Source organism: Bombyx mori, chromosome 19, assembly GCF_030269925.1.
Source record: "Bombyx mori chromosome 19, ASM3026992v2".
Lineage (NCBI taxonomy): Eukaryota > Metazoa > Arthropoda > Insecta > Lepidoptera > Bombycidae > Bombyx > Bombyx mori.
The window spans coordinates 11,751,236-11,766,956 of NC_085125.1; the positions used below are offsets into that span (position 1 = coordinate 11,751,236).

At 37.1% G+C, this 15,721-nt stretch overlaps 2 protein-coding genes across 4 annotated transcripts in view; one reads left to right on the plus strand and one right to left on the minus strand.

The window, feature by feature from the left end:
* The window catches only part of LOC101739626 (dnaJ homolog subfamily C member 13), a 468,160-nt gene that overhangs the window by 364,935 nt on the left and 87,504 nt on the right, over window positions 1-15,721 (plus strand). The gene's annotated exons all lie outside the window — the stretch shown is intronic.
* Window positions 1-15,721, minus strand: part of LOC101745361 (putative phosphatidate phosphatase) — a 156,320-nt gene that overhangs the window by 60,402 nt on the left and 80,197 nt on the right. For both annotated transcript variants that reach the window (XM_062674104.1, XM_004922418.5), the window contains one exon: window positions 5,609-5,806. In XM_062674104.1, coding sequence (XP_062530088.1) covers window positions 5,609-5,806 — 198 coding nt within the window. The remainder of the gene's footprint in view (window positions 1-5,608; window positions 5,807-15,721) is intronic.

The window sequence follows — 15,721 nt, forward strand, 5'->3', positions numbered from 1 at the left end:
GCGCTCAAGGCCCGCGATAAAATTTATGCAATAGCTTAAAATTCATTGCAATGCACATTGTTTATCATATAGTAAGCATACAACAAAAACTGCAACAGTTTAAAGGCAATAAGCATCTAAATCGGCGCTGACCTAACCTATGAGCACATGTCAATTACTGCAATAAGATAAGTGACCATTTAAAGCTACAATAAGGTAATCGTGGAGTACTACAATGTTCTCTGTACACGAATGAGGTTATTGCTTACTTTCTGTAACTATAGGCAGTTAGGGATTTAATGTTTGATACCAATTAATGTTACTTACTTTACAACTCAATGCCCCCTTTGCCCCTGCTCCATAACGACCCCATTTGCGCCCCCATTACTTTCTTTAAAGTTCTGTTATGAGTTACAGAAAAAATGGCCTCAAAAGAAAAAACATAGGAAAAAAAATTGCACGACCTATACAGACCAAAAAGCAAAAATACGTAAGAATCTTTTAAGTCGCTTTTAAATAAGATTATTCTGGGAACTACTATATTAATAAAATCTAGTAACATCTGTAGTGCAAAATAGACAGAAAAAAACGAATTAATTGAAACAAAAAATCTAATAATTAATTTCTACCTAATTTCGGAATTTCACGAGAACTATCCGTGTATCATTAAAATTATATTTATAATACAGTAGTTCTGGTCGGTACCTTCGGTAAGTCATCGTGGCTTGAAAGATAAAACGCGCGGTGTACTCGGTAGTAAATAAATAAAAAAAAGTTTTTTGTTGTGAGCGGATCCGCGGGCGCAGCTAGTATGTTATTTTTAGTGTCGTGCTAATGACATCCGCTGTGGAAATTCAACACTTTGAAAATGTCAATTGTGAATGTGGCTTTTGTTAGGTTCGTATTTTAAAATCAACAAATTATTTTTAAAAAATCTAATAATTAATAGGTGTTAAAATTGAATTGGTATGAAATTGCCGATTTGTACTGAAAAGTCAAAAATTCTTTTTTTTTTTCGTTTAACATATATAAATATTTAATCAAAATATCTACCATTTTTATCATTGCTGCCATCTAATAGGACGGTCATTTATGTCTTTGCGATAGAACTCTGGTGATCTAGATTCTACAAACTGTGTGAAAGCATTTTATACTGCCTCCTGGGAAGAAAACATTTTATCACGTAGAAAATTGTCCAAATCACGAAAAAAATGCTAAAAAATGGTTTCTAATTGCAGTTCTTGAAAGTGTTGTAGGAGAAATGATGATATAGCATTTAAAGGTTGTTGAGTAACAACGTTTTTCTACTGCGTAGATGGGTGAACTTGATGGGTGAGTTCACGGCTCACCAAGTGTTCAGCGGTTAGATATGAATTCCGCCGCCGAGCTTGAGACATGAGGTCGAAGTCACCGCTGTCCCACCCCTCGAACCGGAACGCGGTAGCCACAGACAGGAGGATAGTGGTGCCTAGTCGTTCGTGCGCGTTTCAAATATGCCCTCCTTTAAATTAATAGAAGGAAGGAAGAGAAGGATATTTGTTGAAATTTTAGAAGTCGTCGTGGCCTAACGGATAAGACGTCCGGTGCATTCGTGTTGAGCGATGCACCGGTGTTCGAATCTCAGGCGGGTACCAATTTATTCTAATGAAATAGGTACTCAACAAATGTTCACGATTGACTCCCACGGTGAAGGAATAACATCGTGTAATAAAAATCAAACCCGCAAAATTATAATTTGCGTAATTACTGGTGGTAGGACCTGTTGTGAGTCCGCGCGGGTAGGTACCACCGTCCCGCCTATTTCTGCCGTGAAGCAGTAATGCGTTTCGGCTTGAAGGGTGGGGCAGCCGTTGTAACTATACTTGAGACCTTAGAACTTATATCTCAAGGTGGGTGGCGCATTTACGTTGTAGATGTCTATGGGCTCCAGTAACCACTTAGCACCAGGTGGGCTGTGAGCTCGTCCACCTATCTAAGCAATAAAAATAAAAAATAATAGAAGGACGGAAGAGAACGATATTTGTTTTGATGTTGCAAAACCAACAATGCTGACAGGCCCTATTTAAAACCCGTATCGGGTAACGCCCCGAACTCTTCTTTGCCTCTGATCGTTTAAGCTGTCCCTTTTACTAGCATCTTTCGTTATATTTTTGGTACTTTGCCAGTTTTTAACCCTTCGACTGCCATATCGGTCATCGGTGCCCTACGTGGCGCATTGAAGTAATTATGTCGATTTTTGTTACTAAGACCTATGTAGTAGAATCGAAATCATATGTAGTAGAATTTGGGAAAGACGAATCCGAAGACACTGAGAATGAATCTATTTCTAAGAGACCTAAAAGCCAAAAATATACATTAAAAACAAAAGAAGCCAAAGTTAGGCAATTCAGACGCTGATTCTTAATTCAGTCTCGTTTAAATTCGTGCTCGAAAGCTTTAAGGCTGATTTTGTTTTGTGCTTTACAAAAGGATAATTGTAAATCTAGTAAGCACGTACACATAACTATACTTGAGACCGTAGAACTTATATCTCAAGGTGGGTGGCGCGTTGTGGATGTCTATGAGCTCCAGTAACCACTTGACACCAGGTGGGCTGTGAGCTCGTCCACCCATCTAAGCAATAAAAAAATACATATGATTACTTACAACTTTGCAGCTACAACATTATTTTTGACAAAAGATTAATGCGTCTCGGCGTAGGCTGCAATAGCTTCTTAGGTTACAAGCGAATAGGTAGAGCAAAACAGTCGGTGTGACCTATAATATGATTGATATTACACTAAATAAACTACCAAATATTACAACAACAACACGTGTACCGACCGTAAGAAAACCGTTCTCCATAGATAGCTAATGAATTCTCTCATGATAAAAAATGAATTGGATAATTCGAGAAAGTATATTTTAAAAGTGGTCTGCAAAAAAAAAAAGACGAGTCCTTCTGAGGAAGCGTTGTTACCGCCAACCGTCTTTTGTTTAGATAGTTAAATATAGCTTGATACGATACAGTTGGCAGAGGTATATTTCTAGTAGTAATGTATGATAAAATCTACTCTGGAACGAAGTGTTGAGAATCTCATTATTTTCTTATTTAAATAACTAGCTGACCCGGCACACTTCGTAGTGCCTTAATCAATAAATAAAAGACCTAAACTTTTGTATAAAATATACTTAAAACAAACAAAAGAAATCCGTCCGACGGGGGACACATCAAAGGAAAAACAAAATTGTTATTTTTATTTAATTCCAAAGATTTTCATATTTATCTACCTTTTAAATCTTCTCCGGACTTCCACAAATAATTCAAGACCAAAATTAGCCAAATCGGTCCAGACGTTCTCTAGTTTTAGCGAGACTAACGAACAGTAATTCATTTTTATATATATATAGATAGATAGATAGATAATTCTCTTTCACCTGTCAATTTGAACTTGCTACTGTATTTATATTTGGATTAACAATTATTAGTGTTAATATCATCACCATTTGGAATTGCTAATGATTATCTAAAACACGCTCTAGAGATAAATTTTTTCACATCGATGAGGGTAGTTCAGTACTTATCCGGATACAAACGTATTTAGCAAAAAGGAATCTCTTGAAATTGGCTGAGTACCAAGCCCGTAAGGTAAGTAAGTAAATATTACTCTATTACGACACTAGATGACGCAGAAGTAAAATGAAAATAAGACGATCTTTCTCATAATTCAAAATGAACAAGAACCCAATTAGAAATCTTGTTTACTAGTGGTAGGACCTCTTGTGAGTCCGCACGGGTAGGTACCACCGCCCCGCCTATTTCTGCCGTGAAGCAATAATGCGTTTCGGTTTGAAGGGTGGGGCAGCCGTTGTGACTATACTGAGACCTTAGAACTATATCTCGAGGTGTGTGGCGCATGTACGTTGTAGATGTCTATGGGCTCCAGTAACCGCTTAACACCAGGTGGGCTGTGAGCTCGTCCACACATCTAAGCAATAAAAAAAAAAAAAACCCCAATTAGAAATAAAAAATCAAGAACACATTACTTCAGGCGTATAGAGCCAATATGAGTTCTTTGGAGGATACCGACTCATAAAGCGATGATAATACTTTAAAAATACATAGCAATCGAGGTAAACTAGTGAACATCTATTTCCCACCACCTGAAGTGTGGTATAGGCAATAAAGATCTTCAACATCCTATAGTTGCTGTTAGCAACCGACCGTAAAATGACATCGCGACACCAATAAACATAACATTATAGTAATTTAACGATCTTCCATTAGATCCGTTTTATTGTGCTGTAAAATAGTTTTAGAGGTGATAATTTTGAGTTGTTTAGACTTTAGTTTTTCTTTTGCTGACCTAACAAGTTGATAGTTTAATTTATTTTTAAACTCACACGAGTGTGTCAGTTGGCGAGCTGACGACACAATGGGATTCGGGAGCGTAGTGGAGTCTATAGACAAAATAAAGCCGTCGCTCGAGTTTGAAGACGAGGTTGAAGTTCATCGGAATCGCAGCCTTAAAATTTAAGCCGTAAGGTACGAAATACGTTGCGGTAGAAAAGGGCACGACTGAGAATAGACACATGTATGATGTACTGATCATCTCCAAGGCTATTTTTGTTGTTGGAATAAAAGCGAGACAGATATTTTGAAGGATCGTTACCTGACCTTGCGCGCTGGAACGCGTGAGATTTGCAGAAAGAAACTAGTGGACTCATTCTATTGATATTGACCTTAGGCACAAGACTTTAGGTCGAATATGCTATAGGAGTGAAAAGTAATTTCCCGGAACGTAAATAAACATATCCCATCGCGTGACCGGTTCGTTGAAAAAACCGATATTACTTGTTTAACTTGACAATTATCCGTCATGTTTTTGGATGTTATTGCTTTTGTAATCTCGTTTTCCCTTGGATTCACTTTTGTATATTATCTCTTTTAAATAACAAATTTGAGGCGAGCAATTCAATGCCACTTCCAAAAAGACATCCAAACGAACGTCATCTATTAAATTTGAAATGACATTCAAATTTAATAGTAGTACCGTAAAAAATAATGGAAAACTATAAATAATGCAATATCCCACTTTGGGTCATGGACCCAAACGAATAATTAAGTAAAACTAAAAGTAAAAATTTCTCGTGTATAATTCAACTAAGTACGCCCCGCTGTTTCAGTTGTTACGACTTTATTATTCTGGAATAATGAAACAGAGATAACAAGTAATCCATGCCACCTTACGTCTCTCAAACTGTTCGAGCAAAAACCCGTTTCGATCCACTACTGCTTTGTTGTTGCTGAATGAGTAACAAACAAACACAGCTCACAAGACATGTTATGATTGACGGTACAAAAGATTTATTCGCATAATATACTTAGTGAAAATCTGGCTTGTTTTTTAACTGGACCTATTTATTTCTAATTTTTCTTTAAAATAATTACCTATAATTTTTATTTGAGGTTATTTTTTACATCTTAACGTACAATACGCGATCAACAACCAAGCGTCCGGATACAGGAAATGCAGACAATGTAATAATGTCAGAGCGTTCACTCATGAAATATGACAATGACATTTGCCGCAACGTTGACAGTGACATCTCATGTGACGTTCGTTTGTTATTTCTTAACAATACTCACATCGAAGAAATGCGGCCTCAGTCTTCCTATCGAATACTTGGCCACGTCGGTGGTCAGCTGCTGACAGGCGCAACCGAAGAGGAACACGCCGACGACCTGGTAAGACTCCCAGAGCCAAGCCGGGAGCTCTCGGCCGAAAAGCGCACGCGGTCTGCGGGCCTTGTCGTCACGCAGTCTGATCCATTCCGTCAGGCACATCTGTGTAACAACGAATCACAACTAAATAATAGTAAATAGACATGCTTTAACAAAAACCGACTTCAAATAGAACAAAAAAGATATTCCAAAACAAATTACTGGTGGCAGGACCTCTTGTCAGTCATTGTAACTATACTTGAGACCTTAGAACTTATCTCAAGGTGGGTGGCGCATTTACGTCGTAGATGTCTATGGGCTCCAGTAACCACTTAACACCAGGCGGGCTGTGAGCTCGTCCACCCATTTAAGCAATAAATAAAAAATTAAAATTAATATGCACCAAAACAATAACCATCGAAATCGGTTGGCGTGATACTGAGTTATTTATCTATTTGTCGCGCACGTACTTAATGCAAATTTAAAACTTATATGACTTTCGCATGGATACCATTATCACTGGACTAAATTGAAATGGGACCACATGGGAAGCGTCAGCTTTCTTATAAAAAAGAATCATCAAAATCGATTCACCCAGTCAAATGAGGTAACAAATATTTAAAAAAAAAACATACGAGTCGAATTGAGCACCTCCTCTTATTTTGAAGTCGGTTAAAAGGTGTATCAACATAAATACAAAAGTATTAGAAAAACTAGTCGATTAGACATGAATTAATTTGCCTGTAAATGTCTTCATATCCACAAAATTATAGTCTACAAATTAAAACAGCAAACAAGTCAAAACGATTAATTTTTTTAAGTACCCTATGTGTGCCCTATAATTACACTATAACTACAGTACACTATTATTACAGTACGCGATTACCGGAACCCGAAATGCCGATGCCTACTCTTTAAATCACAATGCAGAGCTGCATTACGGCAGAAATATACAGGATGGAGGTGCCAGTGTGGGCTCATAATATGCCATACCACCAGTAATACTTCAGAAAAACATGCCTAATGTGTTTTAAACAACTTTAGACTCTTGAGTTTCAGTGAACATTTCACTTGAATGATTCGAAGATCGAAATGAGGATCCAAAGCACTACCGACGTGTCTAATATTACCAAAGTCCACGGCACAACGACCGTATGCCTTCACAACAAAAATATCAATGACTAGCCAACCCGGCAGACTTCGTAGTGCCTCAATCGATAAATAAAAGACCTAAGCTTTTGTATAAAATAAACATAAAACAAACAAAAGGAATCCGTCTGACGAAAACAAAAAAAAAAAAATATTTTATTTTTTTACATTTTAAACCTTCTCTGGACTTTTACCAATAATTTAAGACCAAAATTAGCCAAATCGGTTCAGCCGTTCTCGAGTTTTAGCGAGACTAACGAACAGCAATTCATTTTTATATATAGAGATTTATTCACGCATGCTTCCAACACAGAATAACATAGCTTAGAATGTTTGGTAACGTCTAAAAGCCCTTTCTTAGATAAATCCAACCATCCAAAAAAAAACCATTGAAATCCATAAACGGCCAGTGAACGCTAAAATATGATAATTCACTTTGAACAAGATAGGGAACACCTGCCAAGGTATTTCGGACGGTGGTTATGCTTTGTAAACAAATGACCACTTATCGTCTGCAGAGGCTTTTAGGGCGATATCTATAGTATAAACTTTAAGTAAATGCGATTTCCAGATACTAGGTAGCTCAGTTTAGTTTAGACATCATTTTTCATAAACTATAAACCAGACCAGTTCACGAGGAATTCCGTATGAAGCGGGTATTTGAGCATTATATGTTAAACCAAACAATAACATGTTCACAGTAAAATATTTTATGCCAATTTTACTTGATAGGGTAAGCAGCAGAAGAAGTAAAATATAGCAGAAATTCTGTTTATCTATACTAATATTATAAAGCTGAAGACTTTGTTTGTTTGAACGCGCTAATCTCAGGAACTACTGGTCCGATTTGAAAAATTCTTTCAGTGTTAGATAGCCCATTTATCGAGGAAGGCTATAGGCTATATAACATCACGCTAAGACCAATACACGCGGAGCACCAATAAAGAATGTTTCAAAATCGTTTTTTTTTCCTTTTTGAGAGCTTCCGCTGCGTGCGCTGCGGAAACGGTTAAAGTTTCGCTAAAATAATGTATGACAGAATGGTTCCCCTTTAAAAGATTTAAAAAATTCCGCGACAGCATAATAATATGTCTATATGTTAAGGTCTATAACGTTTTTTATGCTAACTAAATTTGTTCTAAAATATAGCATTATTTGTGAACTATTCCACGCGGAAGAAGTCGCGGGCAAAATCTAGTTTTTTTATAAAATTAAGTTGAATATTAAATAAACAATACATTAAAGGCTAACAAAACAAAGCAACACAGCTGATACTCAGATACTCATTCAAACGGCATACTAAACATCTCGCTGTTAGTTCGCTTATCTGAACGATAATTGTTTGGACCACACGCGTTTTCGAATTTCAAACATACATGTTTCTCAATAATGTCACGTGGTATAACATACAATTACGGATATTACTGGATCTATAGGGATACGAATACAGACAGACAGGTTTTGTGGCAATCGGCTCAGACGCGGTCTTGGGGCGCTCTTAGAATTTTTAAAATATCCAGTACGTACGCAAATTGAAATTGACTTATGGCGCCATTTGAAGATTCTTTAAGGAAACCTGGGTATTATGCATCACGTACTTAATCAAAGTACAATGTCATATGCTTTTCTTATTGCCTTATAAGCAAACGAACCTGCAATATACTTAATGGAAATTGTTCCGCATGAACATCGCTCCTTATCCTGTATCAATATAACAAAAACCTTGCCAATGGTATTTGGAAATGAAAATGATAGAAGATAAGGGAATGACACAAAGATCCTCAAAATTCGAAGTGTCGAGAAAATGTTGCCCTGCCCCTCAAATAGTAGATGGGTAGATAAGTTTTTATTAATAGTTATTAATAGGTAGGTTAATGTAATTGTTTAATGTATTATATTGTGAAATTTTTTTTCCCTGACATTATACGTTAGATTAGCTTTCGTTATCGTGTTGTTTTGTTGTAATTGTAAAGAACGTTGTTGTACATATTCAGCACTATATGTCTTGTTTTGTCGTGCGCACATAACTTATGTTGCAAGCCAGATTTTATTTCTTTTTACTTGTGTTTTTTATATATCTTTTTAGCTTGTGATGTGTATTGTGAGCCTAATAAAATAAATAAAAAATAAAAAGATTATGACTCCATCATCCGTGCAGTTGAGTTTTGCATTTGATCTGAGATATTTTTGAATTACGAGGGTGGACCATGCTGATCTTCAGTCCAGGTCTGATTTGGCGAAGTTGCTGTACATGTTTCAGTGGTTATCAATCATGACACAGTCAAGACACCTTTAATTCTGAAATAAGTATCTGAACAAAAATATGGCCGGAAATTAGTATCGAATTTATTCACGTTTAACTTTATTTCTACTACCATTAGTCTCTACTCTAATTAACGTTTAACTTCAAGGAAATAAGTAAATAGTATTGTGTTTATCGTTAAAATTTTATCGAGGATAAATGGTAGAGTGCTTACACTATCGAATGGGATATGAAGAAAGAAAAAACATAGCTCACAACATCTTACCTACGTACCACTGTGGGTGGCACTGTTTCTCGTCATATTGTGGTATAATTTCACGCAGTGGCACCGCATCGTCTGCGTGACGTTTATTGAATTTCTTATTCATAACTAGCTTTAGACAATGAGATCGAGCTAGCAATAAACGAGAAAATAACATGATTCCTAATATTATCATTTCTCGAATTTTAAGGCACGAAAAAACTCCTATAATTAAAAATGAATGGAGATATATTAAATATCATAGTCACAGCAAAATGTTTGTTGATTGAACGTAATGCTCCCTTATACCTCATTAAAACAAACTCTATTTTACAGAACACAAACAGTATTCAATAGTTTAGGTCGAAACTATTATGCATTCGCGATAAGAGCGAGTCGACAGGAACTGAGTGCGGTGCGACCGACGCGGAGGCGATAGCGCAGCGCTCATCACATGTGCGAATACAGAACGGTCGTTGTGATCCGACCCTGCTCTGCCACACAAGGACGCGATGCAGCAACGCGAAAGTCGAATTGCGTAGTCTATACTAATATTAGTTTTTGCTCGCGACTTGGAATAGTTACTATGGCGTATATCTACATATAGCATAAGCTCTCAAAAGGGAAAAATACCCCGATTTTGGAACATTCATTATTGGTGCTCCGCTTGGTCCTATTGGTCTTAGCGTAATGTTATATAGCCTATAGCCTTCCTCAATAAATGAGCTATCTGATACTGAAAGAATTTTTCAAATCGAACCAGTAGTTCGTGAGATTAGCGCGTTCAAACAAACAAACTCTTCAGCTTTATAATATTATAGTATATTATTTAGATTATAAAGAGGAAAGATTTGTTTGATTGTTTGTATTAAATAGGCTCCGAAACTACTGAACCGATTTGAATAATTCTTTCACTGTTTAGAAGCTACACTATTCCCGAGTGACATAGGCTATAATCTTGAAATCTTTGAAAAAAATTAGGGATCCTTACTAAAACTTCAATAATGTAACACAAGGTGTAAAAAAGTTACCTAAAAATACTAATATTATAAAGAGGAAAGATTTGTTTGTTTGTTTGTATTGAATAGGCTCCGAAACTACTGAACCGATTTGAAAAACTATTTCACTGTTTGGAAGTTACACTATTCCCGAGTGAAATACGATTTTTTTTTTAAAAATTAAGGCTCTTTACTAAAACTTCAATATAATATACCTAAAATATTCTTTACATCGCGTGCCCTGCGAAAACTATTGATGATAGATTATAATAATGTACTACAACTTTGTAGAGCACATTATTATTTACAAAAAGTGTAGCGACAGCATGTGTGCGTCAAATACAATGGTAGGGTATGTAATGTTTTTTATTGATTTAATGTTTTTTTAGGCATAATTTAAAAAAATATTAACATGCTGCACTCCCACTCTATATTCTCTATAAGTGTGCGAAATTTCATACTCCTCCGTCCGCTCAATTTTCGTAAAAAGGGATACAAAGTTTTTCCCTCACGTACTAATATAACTAGTCAGGTCATAAGTATTGTCACACAGTAAAAACTTTTCTTTTAGAATGCTGGCCACAAAAAAGTTTATTGAATTCGAATTTCGAATTATTCATGAAAATAAAAATGTATACTTTTAGAATTTTACTCATTTTTAAATATGGAGTGGACGCTTAAAGAAAACCGTGTTGCAGTTATTGCGTTGCATCGTTGCGGTTACGCGCCAATTCAAATTTTTAACATACGGAAAATTTTGAATATAACCAAAAGATTCGTTTATCGTACCATCAAACAATACAATGAAGACTCTAGTGTAGATGACAGGTCAAGAAGTGGTCGCCCTCGGTCTGTTAGAACTCCAGCAGTGATAAAAGCTGTGAAGGCGCGAATTCAAAGAAATCCCAAACGTAAGCAGAAACTGTTGGCCCTTCAGATGGGGTTAAGCAGAACCACGGTGAAAAGGGTGTTAAATGAAGACTTAGGGCTTCGGGCATATCGAAGAAAAACAGGACATCGTTTGAATGCTCGTCTAATGGACCTGAGACTGAAGAGATGCCGCGCTTTGTTGAAGCGGTACGCGGGAAAAAAATAGCGGGAAATTCTTTTTTCGGATGAAAAAATTTTTACCGTAGAAGAGAGCTACAACAAACAAAATGATAAGGTGTACGCACACAGTAGCGAAGAAGCGAGCAACCGTATTCCGCGTGTCCAACGAGGTCATTTTCCATCCTCGCTCATGGTATGGTTAGGAGTTTCTTATTGGGGCTTAACAGAGGTACATTTTTGTGAGAAAGGTGTAAAAACGAATGCAGTTGTGTATCAAAATACAGTCCTGACGAACCTTGTGGAACCTGTTTCTCATACCATGTTCAATAACAGGCACTGGGTATTCCAACAAGACTCGGCGCCAGCTCATAGAGCGAAGAGCACACAAGACTGGCTGGCGGCGCGTGAAATCGACTTCATCCGGCACGAAGACTGGCCCTCCTCCAGTCCAGATTTGAATCCGTTAGATTACAAGATATGGCAACACTTGGAGGAAAAGGCGTGCTCAAAGCCTCATCCCAATTTGGAGTCACTCAAGACATCCTTGATTAAGGCAGCCGCCGATATTGACATGGACCTCGTTCGTGCTGCGATAGACGACTGGCCGCAGATTGAAGGTTTTGAATACAGCAAAATCACGGAGGTCATTTTGAATAAACTTTAGTGTCATAAGAATCTATGTTTTGTTAAGTTCATTTTGGTATATGAATGGTTACATAATGAATAAACTTGTTTCAATTATTTTACATTAAACATGTGACAGAATTTATGACCTGACTAGGTATATAGATATTGCTATTATACAACAAAGAGATAAATATTTTAATTTTTTATTTTTCTCGACTATTGTTTGTCTGTTCATTGTTTTCAAAAAATCCTTCGTCCTGTATGGTATGCTATGGCTGTATTCCTTATATACGTATTGTTTGTTTATAAATCTGTGCACTCCGTAACGTTCCCTGCATTTCTGAGTTCATTATTTTCGTTTTCAAATTTATTTATTTATTTATTTAGACACACCAACAGCAATACACACAAAACATTCAAGCTTAAAATTAACATGTATAAAATTAAGTACTGGTATGTAAGCCAGTTAGTTACAGGCATGTACAGCAATCTCTTATAACACACTATGACATGTTACAGCAATTTTACAAACAGCGGAAAAATAGGCTAAATTTCAATGTTAACAGTACGACAAAAAATATATATTTGAAAATAACATGAAAACAAGAGTTAACTACTTAACATTCTACAACTACAACGTTCTAACAAAGGAACTTGGATACTAGTTTGTTTTTGAGACCAGGACACGTGTCGTTGTGTCACGTATACCGCGTAAATTTTATTAATGAATCCTAGCATATACGGGCTTGACTTGACCATGCGTTTTATCGCAAGGCCACACCCAGCCCACTACACGTAATATACGCACGGCCTCTGTGAAATACAGTTATAATGCAATCGCCGGTGACAGTGTTGCCAAGATCCTTACAACTACAGAAGTACCGCACAATTCTGGGTTGCGATCTTTGAAACAAAGCAAAACAAAACATAACCAATAATTTATCGTGGGACCAATGTTAGAAGTATTTCTTCTAAAACATATTATTATAATCTTGCTGGTGAGGATATATCGAATATTATAGTATTTTCTTTAGTTATGCGCTATGACACATCCTCCTTCAAACGTGGCTTGTGGAGTACTTAACATTAGGCAGCGGCTTGGCTCTGCCCCTGGCATTGTTGAAGTCCATGGGCGGTAACCACTCACCATTAGGTGGGCCGTATGGTCGTCTGCCTAAAAGGGCAATAAATTATCCTTTCGGCCTATCGAGTGTTGCCATATCACATTCACAGGCATAAAACATTGATTCAATCAAACTCGATTACAATATCAACGGAGGCATGCCCTATCGACCTTGTGCATATAAATTATGTAATCTTATTACGGTTGAATGTACTTGAACTGTCATTTGATTAATCAAGGCCAACTCGGAGTTCGGCGGTAATAGATAAAAGTATATGTAAATCAATGGATAAAAGAAACATTTGCAACGTAAAAAAACATTAAGACAGTTTTTATTTTTATTTCATAGATGGATGTATGGACGAGCTCATAGCCCACCTGGTGTCTATGGTCGTCTACAACGTAAATGCCGCCACCGACCTTGAGATATGAGTTTTAAGGTATAGTTACAACGGCCGCCCTACCCTTAACCACACCCACGCATTACTGCTTCACGGCTGAAATAGACAGGATCGTGGTACCTACCCGTGCGGATTCACAAGAGGTCCTACCACCAGTAATTATACAAATTATAATTTTGCCAAATTTCGCCAAACGTCTTATCCGTTAGGCCACGACTTCAAACGTAATGCAACATTAAAGAATACATTATGAGCTGTTTTCGTGGGTGGGTTGAATCATAATCATTATGATTCATTCCTATTACCCTCTGTTGGGGTGTAGGGCTCGAATCAAATCCTTCCATTTACATTGGTCCTGGGCAGTCTGTTTTAGCTCCTCCCACGTCATGCCAAGTTGTTCTGGGGCGGCCTCTCTTTCTTTTGCCAGACAGTTTCCAGGTCAGTGCTCTCTTTGAAAGGTGGGTATCGGTTGAATGGAAATAAAAAATCAATTGATATAATTCTTTTTTCTAGCCATGTTTGGACGGTTAGGTGAGCTCACGGGTTCAACGTTAGAGAATATTCTAACACACTAGCCCTAACAAAAACAGTGCTTTGCTGAATCAGATCGGAGTCGCGACCCAACTCACTGGGTTGTTTCTCTGGGTTAGTTTATCAGTCCGTTTTCATTAGTATAGAGCAAAGTACATCCATGTTATGTGCAACCTTGTTTGAAGTCGTCGTGGCCTAAAGGATAAGACGTCCGGTGCATTCGTATCTAGCGATGCACCGGTGTTCGAATCCCGCAGGCAGGTACTAATTTTTCTAATGAAATACATACGTAATGTTCACGATTGACTTCCACGGTGAAGGAATAACATCGTGTAATAAAAATCAAACCCGCAAAATTATAATTTGCGTAATTACTGGTGGCAGGACCTCTTGTGAGTCCGTACGGGTAGGTACCACGGCCCTGCCTATTTATGCCGTGAAGCAGTAATGCGTTTCGGTTTGAAGGGTGGGGCAGCCGTTGTGACTATACTGAGACCTTAGTACTTGTATCTCAAGGTGTGTGGCATATTTACGTTGTAGATGTCTATGGGCTCCAGTAACCACTTAACATCAGGTGGGCTGTGAGCTCGTCCACACACCTAAGTAATACGCTAAGTAAACGCTGGGTTCATTGACAGTATGTTTCCAGGGGTCTTTTTACCATCTACCATCCGGCTCTATAATTCATTATCCTCCACGTCATTTCCCGAGCGCTATAACAGGTTCATCTTCAAGCGAGGTTTGTGGAGAGTACTCAACAGTAAACAGCAACTTTGCTATTCTCCTAGCATCGCTGACGTACATGAGCGACGGTAACCACTCACCACCAGATGAGCCGTATGCTTAAAAACGCAATAAAAAAACTTTTATATGTTTAACACAGAGAGGGCGAATGGTAAAAGGACACGAACGAAAAGTTAAATACTGTTTTATATACAACTAGCTGACCCGGCAGACTTCGTAGTGCCTCAATCGATAAATAAAAGACCGACGGGGGACACATCAAAGGAAAAACAAAATTGTTATTTTTGTTTAATTTCGAGCATTTTCATATTTATCTACCTTTTAAACCTTCTCTGGACTTCCATAAATAATTCAAGACCAAAATTAGCCAAATCGGTTCAGCCGTTCTCGAGTTTTAGCGAGACTAACGAACAGCAATTCATTTTTATATATAGAGAGGAAGAAGATTACGATTTTTAAATTGTTTTATGATTTTCAAAAGCTAAATTTCATTTTGACTATTACACTCGTTCATATAAATATAATGGAAAACGAACATAGAGGACGATAGTGTACTTTAAGATTGTAAATAAACAGTAAATCTTATTTTATCGACGGCTAAAAATATCCCTTGTTACTTGAAATTTTATGAAAACTATTTTAAAAGAGGCTTAGAGACACATCGATTTTATGTATAACTTATGTTTATAGGGTTTAATTAAACGAAGGCCTTTATGAAACTCGCTAACTAAACATGGCTAATCGATGATCGTGGATTGAATGATCACACTTCATTTACTGTAACAGATCTCTTCGGTTCATACATCGCATACAGACGCTTTTTATTTATCCCTACGTAATCGTTGGTAGCCTAGGGGGCTGTGAAAATTACTAACCTGTAAAACTTGTGAAAATAACCTTTGAAAATTGTC